The sequence below is a fragment of the Podarcis muralis genome, chromosome 12 (genome assembly GCF_964188315.1).
Source record: "Podarcis muralis chromosome 12, rPodMur119.hap1.1, whole genome shotgun sequence".
NCBI classification, from domain to species: domain Eukaryota; kingdom Metazoa; phylum Chordata; class Lepidosauria; order Squamata; family Lacertidae; genus Podarcis; species Podarcis muralis.
The window spans coordinates 14,780,619-14,798,506 of NC_135666.1; the positions used below are offsets into that span (position 1 = coordinate 14,780,619).

Sequence of the window (17,888 nt, forward strand, 5' to 3'; positions counted from 1 at the left end):
TAAAATGTGAACAAAAGCAATGATCCATCTACAAAAGGTGCATAAGGCAATGCATTCGAAGCCAAACTTTTTTTAAAGTATAATTTTTATTATTTTCTTTTTTAACACAGTACAGTATTCAAATGTTACATTAACAATATACTCTTTGCTCCGCCAAGTTTCAAAGCCAGACTTTTAACACACCTCTCTTTCAACTGGTTCAGCAGTCATCCAGTCACAGATTAATTCAAGAATGTGTCCCACTTTCCCCCAACAACACAGACAGTCAAGCAGGGAAGAGTATTTGTTTTCAGTGGCACCATTTTCCAGATTCTTCAGTTTAGAGACCACACCACAACTAGAAACAAATGCAAACATGGCACGTTAGCCATTTAAGCACATAAGGTTACTTCAAAAGCCCACACAACTTTTCAACATGCCTATGGATCAAAATATCCTTACTAGAATCAAATCTGCATGGCACACAGTTGACAGGAAAAGTTTCTATCCACATTTGCAACTATAACTAAATACATAAATACCTGAATGTAGGAATAGCAGCAGGAGTCATGAAAGATGCAAGGACAATTATTGGTGACACACAACGATCATCCTAGGTTGAAACAAAGAACAGTCCAATAAGGAATTTCTGAACATTTGGTAAACAAGGCCACTTACAAAGAGAACCAAATGGTGCCCCTCCATTTTCACAGCAAGTTCCTAATTCATTAAGATTCTCAAAGTCAGGTCAAGAATTATTAAGCCTGATTCATATTGGTACAACTTGTATACTTGACTGCCACAAGTTTGGTCTGCCTAGACTGTGCTAGAAATATAATCTAGCAATGCTGTTAGATCTTATGTACATTTGGCTTGCATATGTTTACTGTTGTACTTCCCAGTGCATTTTTTACCGTTTTGAACAGCGCTGAATAAAAAGAATCTCTGATCATTGAGATATATGAATGACAAACATTCCATATGAATACATTTATATATATATATATAAATGGAAAGAGCATCCATGCATTTAAAGTTACAGCGACATTATGATTTAATGTCTTAAAGTTAGAGCAAATACAGAGGCAGACCAATAACAACACATTTGCAATATTTCCAACCCTTTCTCTTATCTACAGGATGTTGGATGAATGTACTGCAGTTCTTCAATCTAATGATCTGTTATGAACCACCCTAGGATCCCTGGATGAAGGGTGGTATACAAATGTAATTCAGAATAGTAATAATAATTATTACAATGACGATGAACTGATTGTCTTGTACTTCACAGAATTCTCTTATTCCTACTGTATTCCCTCTACACAAAACCCAAGCAAGTTCCTTCTTTCTGTTTTTAATACCTTTGCATTCTTTTGCCTATACCTACTGAGGGACAAGGGGCCACAGAATAAAGCTTGTGAGATAAATGTTACTGTAAGTTGGAGTTCAAGGGGGCTGTTCTGTTTGTAATTGTACCCTTTCCACAAACAGAATGAAACCTTTGCATCCAATACATCTATAGGAATTTTAAAGTGTACCTCACAGGAGAACTTACCTTAAATACTTTTAAATATTCAGATAGCACAGAAGCAAATTTTCGGACAATATGGTTTTTGGCTCCTTCGTTGCGATTAAGTGGTTTTTGAATGCTTCTCCACAGAATTACAATTATTTCAAGTAAGCCTGCCATAGAAGGTATGTCATCAACTGACAACACATTATGTGGCACCTGAAATTTAAACATGTGAGGATTATTATGCAATTTCTCTTGCACAGTGCATCTCAAATTAGGCTTATAGGCTTTTTAAAAAATGGAACGGGCCTTCTTGAACTCATGTATATGTTAATACAACAGAAGTTGCCAGGGATTTTAGAAAGAAAGCAATTTTAGAAGTTTGCCATTATCTGAGAGGGCCAGTGTTCCAGGAATCAAGGGGGAAATGAACATTAACTGTTTATAAGAAGAACCCGTTGGATCATGCCCATGGCCCATCTAGTCCAGCATTCTGTTCTCACACTGGCCAACCAGATGCATATGGGAATACCAAAAGCAAGACCTGAGAGCAACAGTTCTCTCCCAACTTGTGATCCCCAGCGACTGACATTCAGACGCATACTGCCACCAACAGTGGTAGTGGTATTTTTTACTTTAGAAAATGCCTAGACCAGTGGTGGCCAAACTCGGCCCTCCAGATGTTTTGGGACTACAATTCCCATCATCCCTGACCGCTGGTTCTGTTAGCTAGGGGTGATGGGAGTTGTAGTCCCAAAACATCTGGAGGGCCAAGTTTGGCCACCACTGGCCTAGATGAATATTCAAACATTGTAGCAGTTTATGGGTTAGCTGCCAGAAATTTAGCTGCTAGAATGAAATTATAGTTTAAATCTGGTTCAGGTGCTGACAGTCCAAGTAATAATCAATATGGTACAGAGTGAACACACCTCACACAGGCCTGGTTCCACAGTAGGGCAAACATAGCCTACTGGGACAGAGTGTGCTGGCTCCTAGATAGGAATTTGCAGCTGCTTTGCTCCTTTCTGGTCTGTCCTACTAACCAGTTTTCTAGGTTTGGACAACACACTAAGCCAAACCTTGGTTCAGCAGCTGTGCTGCAACTGGGGAACATCACATCCCACATCAAGCACCAAGGAACACTCTTGGTAAGTGAAACAGTGAACAGTTGTCCTCTATATTTTGTCCCAAAGAGCAAGACAGAAGAAAGGCTGAGGTCCTGAGTACAATCCCTGGCTGGGAACACCCCATCTGAAACCATGGAAAGCCACTACTGGTCAGTGTAGACAATACTGAGCCAAGTACATAGACCACTTCTTATTCTCCTAATTAGCATTTTTATCTTAGAAACTTTGTGTTGCATTCTTACACTCATGTTCTCTTTCTCACTGCCTTCATCATCGCTGTCAGATGCTTTTAATCCCTGCCGGATACAGGCGTTCAAACAGCTCTGAATGGTAAGCATCAATTTAGCTAAAATTAAAGAACAAAGCGTGCAATTGTGAAAGATAGTGTGAAACAGGAACAATTTAAAGTAGTGGGCAGCAAAGCAGTCAACCGAATCATTACTTACATTCAAAAAAAAAAGAGTAAATTTAAACATTTAAAGTCTTCAATGTAAACAAAAGATAAAAATAAAACAGTTTAATGATAAAACACAGTGCTGCTTAGAGCTTAATATTTTATTCATTATATTTCTTGCTAGTGTTTTTAATTGATTTGTAAATGGCCTTGAGCATCTTCATGGCTATATATTTTAATATAAAATAAAAATAAATTATTTAAATGTGGCTGAAGTTAACACCCTGTATAACTCAATGGCTATGCACTGAGGAGGGAGTTAAGTACGATCTCCATTTAAAAATAAATAAGCCAAGTAGATACATAATGCATGCATATAAAAGGCAGCAATAAGAATAAAAACCCCATATAGGTCTCTCTCTCTCTCCCTTCCCGGCATTTATAATTTGGCACAGAATTCTTCAGAAGCAGCTACTGGCCTACGAGCATTTAAAGTAAGAGCTACTACACAATACTTTTGCTCATAGATTCTTTTTTATAAACCAAGCCATTAGCTCTCCAGAACTTTACCTATGTTGGTTGGGCTGGTGTACTCATAAGCATACTGGTAGAACTTTCTAGCCGCTGCTGGGTTCATTTGGATTAGTGTGACACAGCGCTCACACCACACTTCTTCCGGTTGATCGATGGGCATGAAAGAGCTGAACAGGAGATTTACTATGCGCCGGGACACAGGCCGTGAATCAATCTCAAGGCGAGTTAAGAGATGCTCTATAGGACAGATTTTCCAGAACTGATTTGTGAGGAATTTGGAGCAGGGCAGTGTGGAGGTGAGGAAGAGGAAGAAAAAGAAAAAAGTTATCATGATTACATTATCTAATAATCCCATTTTGCCTTTTTTTACATGATGCTTTTTCTAAAATCTCTGTTCAAAACATTCCTTTACAAATCCCCCCCTGGATCATCACAGCCTCAACCTTTCAGCATTTCTGCTAGTCAATACTATTATTATTTCTTACCCGTCCTTTACCATAAAGGTTACAAATTGTTCCCACAAACCTATGCAGGCTCCAACTATGTAAAAAGACAATGTTAAAATCAACTAGCCCTCTTCCAACTTGTCCTGTATCACACCTTGTTATCTACCTCTGTCTGCATCCAGATAAGGCTTCTGGGAACAGAATGCCACATCTTTATTGTGGCAGTTCCGGGCACACTACTGGGGTTAAAAACAGAGCAGGGAGCAGAAGATCTTATTCATGCAGTTATTGTACACACGCTGGTCTCAATGCACCTGCATGAGTATGAAAATGCTTTTTTGCAGCAGGTTGAAAATGGGAAACCTGTATCACAGCTGAACAGCTATTTGGATATTTCTTCCCTTTTATCTCTTCTCTCTTCCCTCATCTCAACACCGTTAGGAATGGGCCATCTGCCTGTTCTTCCTCCCACAGGTGCAGAAGTGCCAACAAAGAGACTCCATTTATCTAAGCAAGACTATGGATGCTAAAGCAGAAACAGGTTCCATATCCAGGGTCAGGAGAGCTCGCAAATAATTGCATTCACTTCTCTGACCAGAGGTAAGAGCAGAAAGGAAGCGCTCAAGGCTCATTCCTGATCTTGCCACACATAAAGGGCAAGTAGCAATGGTCAAATTAGCCTAGAAGTCAGCAGTGCTTTAAAAAGGTACTAATATCTGAACATACTTGTAAGGAACATGACCAGCTTTCAATTGACACATCAACAGACCCTTTACTCTGCTTACTGAATTATGTAAAATATGCCACCTTCTATCAAGAAGCAGCATTATATATTATAATGTGTGGCCTGAGTAAATAGAATGATAAGGAAAATTTGGATTATAAAACTAACAATACTGAAAAAGCAAGAAAACTACAGTATAAGGAGCCCAGCACTGAGTTTATACAGAGTTATAAATTGAGCATTAACTTTATAATGATTAGCAGGTTCAAAGAAATTTAATGAATTCAAATAAATCAACTGAAAATTAAATATTATTATATATTATACTGTTTAAATAATAATTAAAATAATATAAATTGCATCAATCCAGTGTATTATACAGCCTTATAAATGTGAAAACTTTGTAATTTTGGAATCTTGCAAGTTGGGAAAGGAATCAAATGGCACATTGCTTAACCATTACTTATAAGTATGCATAGCAACGTGTGCCTGAAAAATAAACTCTCCTTTTTTCAAATAACAGTGTGAGTTTATCAGTACATGTGAAAGGATTGTCCTTTTTCCCCCTTATAAAAATCCAAGTCCTCATCATCATATGTATATTCCAGCAAATGCACACCCCCAAAAAATCAACGAAAGAGCTGCCGGTGCAGACACAATAGAAATACTTTTCTAAGTCCCCACCCCAGAGGCTTCTATTAGTTTTATTGTAAACAACATAGGAATAAACAACATAGGAATAAAGCACTCAAAAGATCACAGACATACGATGATATTATTGACCAAAGATCTTCTGATCCGATTTGATTCTAAACTAATATCTTCCTATTTCCTAAAAGCTGTTGGAATACAGTTGTCCCTCCTGGTTCTATTTCTTCCTAAACAATTCAGCAACATCCCAGCTCTTGGTATCCAGTTAATGCCCAGTTGAGTTCTCACATCTTTTCCAATTAGGGGCAGTTTATTTTTGCAGCTACAAAGTGCCAATAATTTGTAACTTATGTTTAAAAATAATCAGGGAATAACAGAATACAACTGCTGAACATACAATCAAGATAATTGCCAGAAAAAGTGCAAAAAAGAAACCGGCATTTTAAAGGCACTGATTAGTTTAAAATACAACAATAGTAAATAGTTTGGAGTGAAGTGTTAATAGGTTACCTGCACCCCTATTCTTTTAGGATTGTTGCAGTACTGATGAATGTACATCTTTCAGAATAAATTGCCTAGTTCTATGCAGCCTGTCTGCAGCCTAGCAAACCTAATTTATCCTACCTTAGCAGCCTTGACAGACTTAATTTTCAGCAACATATCAACGAAAGCCACTCTAACTTTCTCCGAATTGTCATGGAGATTGTATTTCAGGGCTGGCAGGAGCTGTTCCAATAATGGGTGGGTTAGTACGTTGTCCAAAATTATAGGCAAGCACTGCAAGAGAGAAAAGAAAAAGACCAATAAAAGGTTATCACAAGAAAGCAGGGAATACAGAACTGAAACTATTCTAATTGCTAACCACATGCAGCTTAGAGAACTGGCTCTGGAGAATGACAAAAAGCAAGGAAACACGTTTTATTAAAACATGCCATTTAAATGCAAAGTGGTATATGTTGTGCATATAAAAATTGTCCTATTAATATTCCTTCTAGGGATGTGCTGCTGAACTGGAACAAAGACAGCAAATATATTTATGCAGAATAGAAGCATTTAAAAGGTTTGGTACATCTATTGATGTTTTTATTCCAATTTAAGGTAAGGTTAGCAAACATTTCTGCTCTAGAGAACTTTACTATTACAGCATTGTTCTAGTTATTAAGATTGTTTTCTCATTCCAATCAGAAGTACCCTGTTTTAACAAGCTCATCACTAATCATCAGCATGATCTTTGCATGCCAACTATTTCAAACTTATTTTTAAAAGGGAATAGCATTGGCTGTAAAACAGAGCTTGGGAACTACTGTGTTGTAGCCTGCTCTTCAGCCCAGCAGCCTCTCCTCTGGGCCCTGCCTTTTCCCAGGCCACTTTTTCCTGGCTGCCAAGCTGCCTTCCTCCACATAGCTGAGCAGTGTGTGTTGTGGGGGGTAGGTGGAGTGGAGGAGCTCCGAGAGGAAATTCAAACCTGCCCTTTACACACTGCTCAGTGGCAGGGTGGAGGGAACGGCTGAGCCTTGCATCAAACTGCCCACAAAAGAAGAGATCGCTCCAAAACCACTCAACGCATTTCTGAGTTGCGCATTGAGAAAAGCCAAATTTTTCAGCAAGCAAAATGAAAGCAAAACAGTGTGCTTAATCAATTTTTAAATTATCCTGCATTGAAAGATCCCTGGACACAATGAAACACAAATGAAAACCACAAAAATTCAACGGCACATTAAAATCATGCAGCTGTAACATTTAAGAAAGAATTATATCGATCCATCACTAAAGTACAGCAAGAAAACAAACAAAAATGACCCCAAACACCTCCATCTGTCCCAAATAACTGTCTTCACAAGTAGTTCTAAGTAGAGCACATTAAAATGGTCTAAAAGTAAGGTTACGAACATGGGTTACTATGGCTAAGTCATTCCTGATCCAGGAATGGCTACCACTGAGGCCACATGGGCCTGTCTGCAGTGACAACGTCAATCAAGCAGTACTCCCAAGCTAAGAACCTGCTCCTCTGAGTTTGGAGAAGAAATTGCAGGCCTGGGTTTGGATGCAACTCTAATGCTAACCATGCCTTAGTTCCTGGGAGCAGCAAGGAGAGAAACCAAGTATCTGTGAGTTTAGCCTTGCGCACTAGCACACTATGTGTTCACCTTTAAATCATAGTCATGCTTACCCGTGCTAAGTGACATTTGAACCAAGCCAATGAGAAACTAATCACTAAAAGAAGAGACACTTCATTTTGCTGTGAAGGCACTTACTTTAAAAACAGAGCATCTAACATCAGCTGAAGTTGCATCAAAAGAAAGATCTTCAATTAGAGTTTTTAAGAGATCAGCCAGCACATTTGCAGGAATCATCTCCCAATATTTGAATGCTATTTTACTAACACCAAGCACACCTGTTGAGCGGACTAGTGGTTGAGGATCTCCTAACAGAGTCTAGAAACAGGGGGGAAATAAAGAATATTAAGTCACAATTTCCATCCAGTTTTCTGTGCAGCTCACATTTGACAGTTTGTGAAGGAGACCTTATCAAGGGATGATGCCTTATTTTCAGAAATGCAACACTTAAGTGAGTTCTTCCATGTCTATATTTTCCACCTATATGGGCTTTAAAGTAGGTCTTCAACAATACAGTGATTTCTTGTTCTAAAATGTTCATTACCAATGTATGTTTTAATCTTACAATATTTAAGTTTCTGTGGGAGCCAATGATCCAAATAAATGTGTATGTACATTTATACAATAACATTATATTCTAGTATTGAAGGGAAGAGGAAAAGAGAAGCAATTGGCTTTCACTATTCTGTTAGGTTCTTATCAGGCTAGATGATATGTCACTATGTTTTCAGTTTTTTTACTTTTAGGTTGCTTTGTAATTATGAAGATGCTGAAAAGCTCAAAATAAAGCAAGACAGCTACTTGTAAAAATAAAAAAGCACTGATGTCTCCAATTCCATTTTCCAGCAAAATGGATTTCCTTATTTTTGCTAACCTTAAATAAAACTAGCTTGATGGAGGGTGGGGAGAGAAACACACAGTAGACTTACAAAGAGCTCATCAAATTGCCTTTGGATTTCGTTTTCCATATCTTCTTTATTAAAAGATGGATCAAGAATTGGAAATGCATCAACAAATAGCAATGCTGCATTTGATCGGACTTCCGAGTTTCTGGCCTGTTACAAAGCAGGAAAATAGTCAAGTAAATTTTAGTTATATAAACCATGGACAAAGCAAATCTTTAATGCCTAAATCATTGTCATGTGTTAAAAGCAAGGGTGCACAGTGAGTTTAAAGTGTGAACCTGCAGCAGTGTTAATGGTCCCATTTGAATTCAACTATAAACAATAGTTTAACCTTAGAAGAATGAGCCTACGAAAGCCTCGGGCTTATTTGCCCCGTCCCTTTCCAACCCGCCTCCAACACAGCCAGGACAAGCTGCTCAGAAGCTTTTGCTTCCATTTTACCTCAATTTTCTCCACTCAATGAGATTATAAAAATATAATTCCGTTTCAGACCTTTAAGTAAATTGCAACTACACTAGACTTTTCTTCCCTTTCCACACAGCAGCAGGCAAGGGATCTTACTTATTATGGCTAAATAAGCTAGCTGCTTCTAAGCTAGCAGGCACCTGATGGCACATTTATCTGCACAATAGTGCTTAACAAATACGTGCAAAGAGCTAGTTCTTCAGAAGCAGAGCTCTCTCTGTGGTTCCACGTCAAGATAAAAGCCATCATGTACTCTTGTAAAAAAAGTAAAAAGGTGCACCAGCTGGACCTGGGCATAAGCAAACCCGTCCACAGCCATTTTCTGAACTTCTTCCTCTTCTTCTTCTTTTATTAAATTTATATTTTATGTATTATTTGCTTTCTTACTACTTTCATACAGCCACACCATAACAAAAGTTATCTGGGTGACTCACAAAGCAAAAATAAAATTATACTGAAACTCAGAAGCAAAGCCAGATTCTGGAGGATCTCCACTCCATGAAGGGGAGTGCCACCCTATGCAAAACAAGTTGAACCCTTATTTACAAGAAAAAAACCCTTCTCAACCGAGAGCAGCTTTGTAGTGGTACTTGGCACAGAAGAGAGTATGCACCATCTATTTTGTCAGATTGATGCTTGACTAGGCTTGGCCAGTGGTGACTTACAACACAGAATAATATTGGAAGCTACCTTTAAAAAGGTCCAATTATTTTTCAACTCCTTTTCAACAATCTTGATGTAAAAATATCTGCAAAGATGATAGGTAACATTTTAAACAATTACCTTCAATGCTCTCCAAAGAATTGGTTGATAAAGTCTATAAACAACTTCTTCAACTCCCTGGCGACATTTGTTTTGTTTGTGGAAATAGATCAGCAACTGACAAAATGAAAATAAATGCAAAGGATGCAGGAAGTTAGTCACTTCATTTCATGGGCTATTTGAGAAATACAACTCCTTTTATCCAGTGATTAGCTTTTGCAAAATAAGAATTCCTGTGGTTTGTGTAAGCAGACAACCATAGATGATCTTAAATGCTAGGGAGAGCCAATGTGATGCCCTCCAGATGCAGGACTACAATTCCCATCATCCTTGACCACTGGTCATACTACTTGGAACTGATAGGACTCCAACATTTGGAGAGCACCGTCAGTTACTGCTGCTATATGCTATGCTTAAAAAGTGTTTTCCTTATGAAGATGCTTTGACCACATGATACTCACGAATATTGGAAAGAATGAAGAGTGTAGACATTTCAATTAGCTACTGATAGAGCAAAAGAACCACACAACTATTTGTATGTACTGTACCCAATAGGAATTAAATGCTCATTTAGGAGCAACCCTGCCTCCCATCATAGTGATGGCAGGTGATGTACAGGTGGGCAGCCCCATGTACCCATCAAAAAGGGCCCATCCAAGAGTGGGCAAGTTCAGGATCTGGCCTGCCAGCTGGATCCTATTCATCACCCCCAGAGTAGTCTGGTTAAGGTTAAACTGAGGTTTCAGAAAAAGCAACAATGCTGAGGGTCAAACTTTTGTGACACACAATAACAATTGGAACATATACTTTTCAAATTAAATAATTTGTTATTGTATGGTTAGACACTTTTTAAACATGCATCATTTTGCAACACAGTAATGCAGTTTTACTAGCAAACCATAGTTTAACTAACCCCTTTCCAGCCCCAGGAGGAGCATTTGCATGACACACCTGCACACTGCAGCTGACACACTATCGTGTTGCGACACACCGTTTGGAAAGCTCTGGGTTAGAGGGCTAGACTAGGACTGGGGAAACCTAGATTCAAATTCTCACTCAGCCATGATGCTCAGCAAGTAATAGGCCAGTTGCAACAGGAGGATTTGCACCGCATCCCATGGGACGCGGGTGGCGCTGTGGGTAAAAGCCTCAGCGCCTAGGGCTTGCCAATCGAAAGGTCGGCGGTTCGAATCCCCGCGGCGGGGTGCGCTCCCGTTGTTCTGGGTTCCTCAATACTGGAGAAGTTTTTCTAAAAGACAGCTTGCCACTTGCCATCAGTGTTCTCTTGCTGTGAACAGCTTCAGGAGAGAACAATATGTGTTCTGGGGGATCACCCTGCAAGGCAAAAGTGTGGAAAGGGAAAAGATAGGAATTCTGAAAGCCACTGGTTTAACATGAATATCAACGCACCTCTCGCACTTTAGAGTTTAATGGAGAGTTCCTGGGGAGGTGAATTGCATGATGCATGAAATCCTGAATGCAACTATGTTCAATCACCTAAAATAAGAACAAATACACATCCTCATCAATATGAAAAATTAGGGCTAAGTTATTGAAGCAACTGCACCTGACTTCTAACTTGTCTCTGAACCAAATTCTAAATGCCTGCGTTGTCTTCAAAACCCATTACAGTTTGAGACCAGTATATCTGAAGGACATGCTTTCTCCTGTACAGGACCAACTGCCTACCAAGATCTTCAACAGAGGCCATCCTCTGTGTCCTAAGGCCAGAAGTACATTTGGTAGGGACCAAGGAGAGGAACTTTCTTGTGGCTGCACCTGCACTCTGGCACTGGCTCCTATGGGAGGCTTGCCTGGACCCCAATTAAACAGTTTTCAGTAAGGTTGCCAAAACATTCTTTACAGGAAGACTTTGGGAATCAAAAGTGGTTTTTAATCTCTCCTACTTACTGAATTGTTTCAAATTGCTGGAGGCTGTTTGATCAAGCTGTTTTTTAATTGGCAGCTTATATTTTCTGTATTTTTATTCTGATGGCCTATTTTTTGTTATAATTGTTTAATGCTATTGTGGTTTGGCACCTTGAGCTGTATTGACGAGAGCCTAATTTCCCAGTGTCTTGATCCCTGCAGAAGTAGTTCCATCCAACTGCCAGATGCCTGTGAATGGAGCTAATGCAAATAGAGCTTAGGCCACTGAGTCTTCACGTGAATTGTGTACTGAAGATAATGAATGCTGTATCAGTCCTCCTGAAAATAACTGTTCCTCCACAAAGAAAGACTGACTACTTAGCATAGAAGATCCATACACCTCTTGGATATGTCAGTATCAGTGCTCTTATTTACAACTGATCTTTCTGCTAAGTGTCTAGTAAAGGCGGCCTTTCACCTTGCTTGCTTGTAGTTGTGATATGTACACAATCTGGTTGCCTCTACCTACACTGGCTTCAAGATTTAGAGTGCCAGCACATTTAAGAGCAAAGACAAGTAGCAACTTTGAAACAATATACCTCCAGTACATTCCCTGAAGCCTTCTTCCAGGCTCTGAAATAAACTTCAGCAATGTGTGTCATCAGGGACCTGCATTAGTAAATGAAGATATAATTAAGATTAGGAAACAGTCTAGGGCTATTAACTATTTTGAGTTAAGTTGCCACTATGTCACCATGCACTCTGAGTCAAGACTGCACAACCAAGATCAGTTGGTTCAAGTGATGATTCCTTTAGAACAGACTTCACAAAATAACTGTTGAGAACACACCTTCAAGAGGCATTTATTACCTCCACAATTCACTCAGCCCTAATCTGGCCACTCTAATAAGCTACAACAGGCAAAGGGTTCTGAAACCTTCTTGTAATGGACAGAGGCAGATATTCTATAAGAAACTGAATCCTTATTATTATCATCATCATCATCTTTATCTTACCCAGAGCAACATACAAACATTAAATGAAGAAAAAAAAGCCCACAAAGATACATTAAAGCAGAGAGGAAACTGAGACATACAGTTAAAACATCCCACCCCCTTCTAAAAGGCCACAGATAGGCAAAGGTCTGGTTACAGAAGAAAGTTTTTTGCCTGGCACTTATAGGTATATAATTATGTCTTAGGATATGAATGTATTTTCCCTAATAGTTTTATGGCCCCACTATATTATCTACCTATACACATTTTGGGGTATGGGCATGACCACAAGCATAAAACAAAGTGGTAGCAAGTGCCTTCAGTCCAACATACCTAGGAAAACACAACAGCTGATTTTTAACAGTCCCATGTATCATTTTAATGAAGTTCACGTTCCATGTGAAAAGAAAACTCAGGAATCTTCTCCCCTGAAAGAGATGTAAGGCAAGGTAACTTCACAAAGAGCCAAATGGGTTTTTTAATATTCACAACTAAGTAACGTGACATTCATAGGGTTTACGGCTATAATATACTATTCTTATTTTCTTGACAACAAGATTATTTGAACAGAAGATAACTTCTGAGTAAATATTGATGGGATTGCACTGCACAACATGTATTCAAGGCAGCTAACAAAATACTTAATATATTACAGCAGCATGACACACAATTGAAACCAAGTTCTTTAAAAGTAACAACACCCACACACAGCATAAGTAATCCTGGGGTAGGAAACCTGCAGCCCTCCAGATGGTTTTAGACTTTAGCTGATGGGAGCTGGAGACCAATAACATTTGGAGGGTGACAGATCCACTTCTCCAATATGTTTGACCAGAAAAACCCTTCCAAAACCCAGTATATCTGTAGCCAAACAAGCAAAAGAATTCCCCCCCCCCCAAAAGTAGGTCTTAACTATTTTCTTCAAAGAATGGGGTAGAAGGCAAGTAGATATCCTGCATTCATCAGGTTGCTGAACATACATACCTTGTGAGAAATAGAAATTCCATGTTCCCCCTCCCTAAGACTTGTTTTATTTTTTGTAGGCATCAACTTATCACCCATTAATTTTAAAACAGTGAGAAGATATATTTAGGAAAAGCACGCTTACCTCTTCTTTTTTAATATGGCCAATACTCATAAAGCACCTGAGTAACAAATCTTTCACTTCATTACTCTCCTCCGAGTCATAATCAAAACACAGTAAAGCCCGGTGAAGATGCCATAGACGGACTATATCCACACCCTAGGGGAGATGCACAATTGCATTTGTGTGTGAGGATTATGAGGTGAGAGACATCTTTCAGTCATGCAATATGCACCAAAGTACTGGAGCTTACAGTATCAATTAGCTCAAGCACAAATTAATTACAGTGGTACCTCGGGTTACATACGCTTCAGGTTACATATGCTTCAGGTTACACACTTCACTAACCCAGAAATAGTGCTTCAGGTTAAGAACTTTGCTTCAGGATAAGAACAGAAATCGGGCTCCGGCGGCGCGGCGGCAGCAGGAGGCCCCATTAGCTAAAGTGGTGCTTCAGGTTAAGAACAGTTTCAGCTTAAGAACATACATCCGGAACGAATTAAGTACTTAACCAGAGGTACTACTGTACAAGTTTCTGTACATCTGTACAAGATGTTGCAAAAAATGTTGCCATGCTGCAGTTCACATGGTCGTGTACTGGTGGCCACACAAACTGCAACGTGGCAAAAGAAAAACAGGCAGGCAGATGAGCAAGTGAGCAAATGGCATGGGTAGTGGGAGGCCCAGACAAGCTGCAAAAGAACAGCCAGGACAGGTCCTCAGCAACTGCCCTACTTTGCTGTTGCCATGCACCTGACACTGACATCACTCTTTTAGTTTCAGCAGTGTCAGAGGCCAGGAGGAACAAAGTGGCAATCTAGCAGATGGTTGCTAGGGAGTTGTTTCAGTAGACAAGCAGCCTCAGGTGAGTAGGAAGTAAGTGAGGGCAGATGGATCAGTGTGGGACAGGCTTTGCAAGTCTTCTCGCTCTCCCCATCACTGCTACTGGTTCCTGCAGGAGATGGGAGGAAATATACAGCCATACTTCTCTGGCTCTCTACGGCAGCAGTGACAGGGGGAGAGTGGGAAGGCTTGCAAAGGCCACCCAACACTGATCCATCCTACCCATTTCCAGCTGAGATAGGTGATCTGGATTAATGCAGCCTATTGAAGTATGATCTTCTCCTGAGTAGCCTGGAAGATTGGGCAGAGGGGTAAAGCTGTTTCTGGATAGCCCTGACATACAGAGTGGGGAAGCTATCCTGAAGCTTTAGCATGGACATAGTGAAAGGTTAAATTAAACATTGGCATCCATCTTAGGGGGCATGTTTGGGCCTGAAGGTACTTCAAGAGGGCAGGGAAGTGCGGGGTGAGTAGCTGGGGACGGCAAGTGGAGCGAGCAGGGGTGGCAGTCCCCAGTGTATATAAACATGACTTAACTCATTAATTAAAGCATACCACAACAATTTTCTTTTCAAGACTCTTTTTCAGAAGCATGATGAAAGCACTTTTCCCAAACACTTCTTTTCTTTGAAGTCCCTTCTCCCACCATCGCTCACATAGGCACTGGATGGCTCCCAGCAGAGATTTTTCAGAGTCAGGTAATGTGTAAAGAATGCCTGCAACAAAATCATAGCAAGCACAATTAAATTTATGTGTCAAAAAGAGACCGCTAGCAATCTTAAAATGCTTCAAGAAACGTAACTCAACGCTGATTTTCTTATGTTGCTGTCCAAAATGCCAGCCAAAAGACAGCTGTCTTTTCGAAAAATTGTTTTACTGCCAAACTCTGTAACTCTGTCATTTAAATTTCTTAGGAAAATTTAATGTGACCTTAGGAGCACAGTTAACCACGGCAAACATAATTTTGTAAAACATAAACAGGTAAACCAGGGGGACCCAAATTGGATTGGGTCCATAGTCTGGGTGGCTTTAACTATTTCTCCCGTGGTCCCATTGAGAATCAGGGGAGCTTGGTGCCTCATATTTTCAATGGCATAAAAGCTTCTATTGGTCCCAGTAAAAAGGTAAAGGTACCCCTGCCCGTACGGGCCACTCGTGTCCGACTCTAGGGTTGTGCGCCCATCTCACTTAAGCGGCCGGGGGGCCAGTGCTGTCCGGAGACACTTCCGGGTCACGTGGCCAGCGTGACGAAGCTGCTCTGGCGAGCCGGCACCAGCGCAGCACACGGAAACGCCGTTTACCTTCCCGCTAGAAAGCGGTACCTATTTATCTACTTGCACTTAGGGGTGCTTTCGAACTGCTCGGTGGGCAGGAGCTGGGACCGAGAGACAGGAGCTCACCCCGCCGCGGGGATTTGAACCGCCGACCATGCGATCGGCAAGCCCTAGGCGCTGAGGTTTTACCCACAGCGCCACCCGCGTCCCTTTTATTGGTCCCAGTAGGCGCACTCTATTGTGAATGGATTATGGGGGAGGGACCATTCTGGTCGGGATGATAGTACAGGCAAAGGGGAGACCCTCCGCTCTCCTACCACAGAATATTCTCATTCCAGGTTAGGCAAGAAATACAGTGATTCCTATGAGGTGCGTATAACTAAACAGGGGATGGACCACACTTAAGAACTAGCTTTGAATGAATTTGTGGTATGACCAAGGTTATAGTTTTGTTTCAGTAAGTTCATTCCAGTTGTTTTACAGTCTGAAACCCACATCAAGAGTACTTGAAGCTTGTAAAGCACTTACGCCCACTTGTTAAGCTATAAACATATCAACAGATACAATATTTACACCAACATTTTAGATTATTACTTTGTTGCTATGCAAACCAGTGAATCTGTTATGAGATAAGTGGTTATATGACATGTAATATGGTTTTCAAAATATGCCATAAAGGAACAATAATAGCTAAAGAAAAGATGGGTTTTAAATGTTCAAGGAACATGCAATTGTATGAAGAAAGCCGTAAGTCAGTAGGTTTAAATTACTTCCACTCCCAGAAGTGGCATTCCTTTTATTTTAAATATTTGCTTGTTCACACAAAGGATGTTTAGCACTATCAATATACCAAAGATCCTAGTATGCTGAGATCAACTGAAATACATACCATTTAATATCAGTGCACATTCTAAAAGAGCTTTGATGTTTACATTTTCATCTACTGTGGGTATGGAAGTAGTAACTACAGTGGCAACACCATGGATGACAGCTGTGGTTTCTTCCTAAAAGTTGAGAGAGGTACACTTACTTAACAAGGCTATGAAGTTAAACTACAACATCAGGCCACAATTATTCAAGAAAAACTGAAAGCAGTATGATTTGGCTTAATATTAGCTGGAATAAAATCCTTTGCTGAAAGGTATTTAAGTATGTCCTCCCTTTATTAAATACAGGTACTAATTTATTTTTTACTAGGCAGTATTTACAATTATGGTAGAGCAGCACTGCTGTGATCCTCCATTAAAACCTATTGTGAGAGTAAGTGTCTTTCCAAACATCATAAACGTGATCTAGCCAGTCAAGCACTTTCCAGCAGAAAATATTTAAACACATGTTAAGCTCTCTCACTGAAATTAATAGGGCACTAATTTTTGTATGTCTTTTTCTCCTCCTTGCAGCATATTTTCGTTTCCTTGTCTTTTTCAGGATCTGCCACTGTTCAAGTTTTGAGGTTTAGAAAACAAAAACAAAACAAGTAAAAAACTTTGCACCAGTTTGCAACTACTTACAAACAGGTTTTACAACAACATCCAATCAACTGATGTGAATTCATATTCATGGTGCAGAATATAAGCTTTGAAGTAACACAGCACTCTTCCTTAAGCTGTTAAAAAAATTATCCATGTATCTACAAATTTTCAGCAAAAGAACTTGAACCAAGTACAAATAAATTCATTGAATTAGGAGCTGAGAGCCAATTAACCTAAGTGGACAGACTAGGTAACTGTGTTTTCTTTAAGAGAGAATAGGTTTCAAAGAACCCTTGAGCAGACTGGGTTGTGTCCAATCACGCTCTAATCAGAGTAGATCCACTTAAATCAATGGGTCTAAATTAGCTGTAAGCCATTATTTTCAGTACAGTATAGTGAAGAAAACTCACACAATTCTGCACTGCTTTCCTGAAAAAAGCAGTTGAGATTTTGATAAATAATAAGCCTTCACTTCATTCATGTTAACAAAGCCATCTGCAACTTGCATTTGAGATTCTCAAACCATTACCAGCATGTTTTCCCCTGGCCCCTCTGCTGCATAAAAGCTAGAATGGACAATGTGTGGAGAGGCCTGGAAGCCCAGCATAAGCCATTCTGACAGGGAACTACAGGATGTAAATCAAGAGGTGGGGAACTTCCAGTCTGTAGGCCAAACTTGGGCCTTCCCATTCGTCCTATGGGGCTGTTTTTCAGAAACCCTGGCCACCTGCCTC

The 17,888-nt window shown here is 39.9% G+C and overlaps 1 protein-coding gene across 5 annotated transcripts in view; it reads right to left on the reverse strand.

Moving 5' to 3' along the window:
* The window catches only part of NCAPG2 (non-SMC condensin II complex subunit G2), a 37,247-nt gene that overhangs the window by 16,421 nt on the left and 2,938 nt on the right, over positions 1-17,888 (reverse strand). For all 5 annotated transcript variants that reach the window (XM_077936757.1, XM_028750856.2, XM_077936754.1 and 2 more), the window contains 15 exons: positions 16,572-16,686; positions 14,964-15,124; positions 13,590-13,724; positions 12,815-12,909; positions 12,086-12,155; positions 11,028-11,114; positions 9,639-9,734; positions 8,415-8,540; positions 7,624-7,803; positions 5,993-6,145; positions 3,584-3,806; positions 2,862-2,965; positions 1,535-1,708; positions 522-592; positions 184-337 (listed from right to left, as the gene is read on the reverse strand). In XM_077936757.1, coding sequence (XP_077792883.1) covers positions 184-337; positions 522-592; positions 1,535-1,708; positions 2,862-2,965; positions 3,584-3,806; positions 5,993-6,145; positions 7,624-7,803; positions 8,415-8,540; positions 9,639-9,734; positions 11,028-11,114; positions 12,086-12,155; positions 12,815-12,909; positions 13,590-13,724; positions 14,964-15,124; positions 16,572-16,686 — 1,944 coding nt within the window. The remainder of the gene's footprint in view (positions 1-183; positions 338-521; positions 593-1,534; positions 1,709-2,861; positions 2,966-3,583; positions 3,807-5,992; positions 6,146-7,623; positions 7,804-8,414; positions 8,541-9,638; positions 9,735-11,027; positions 11,115-12,085; positions 12,156-12,814; positions 12,910-13,589; positions 13,725-14,963; positions 15,125-16,571; positions 16,687-17,888) is intronic.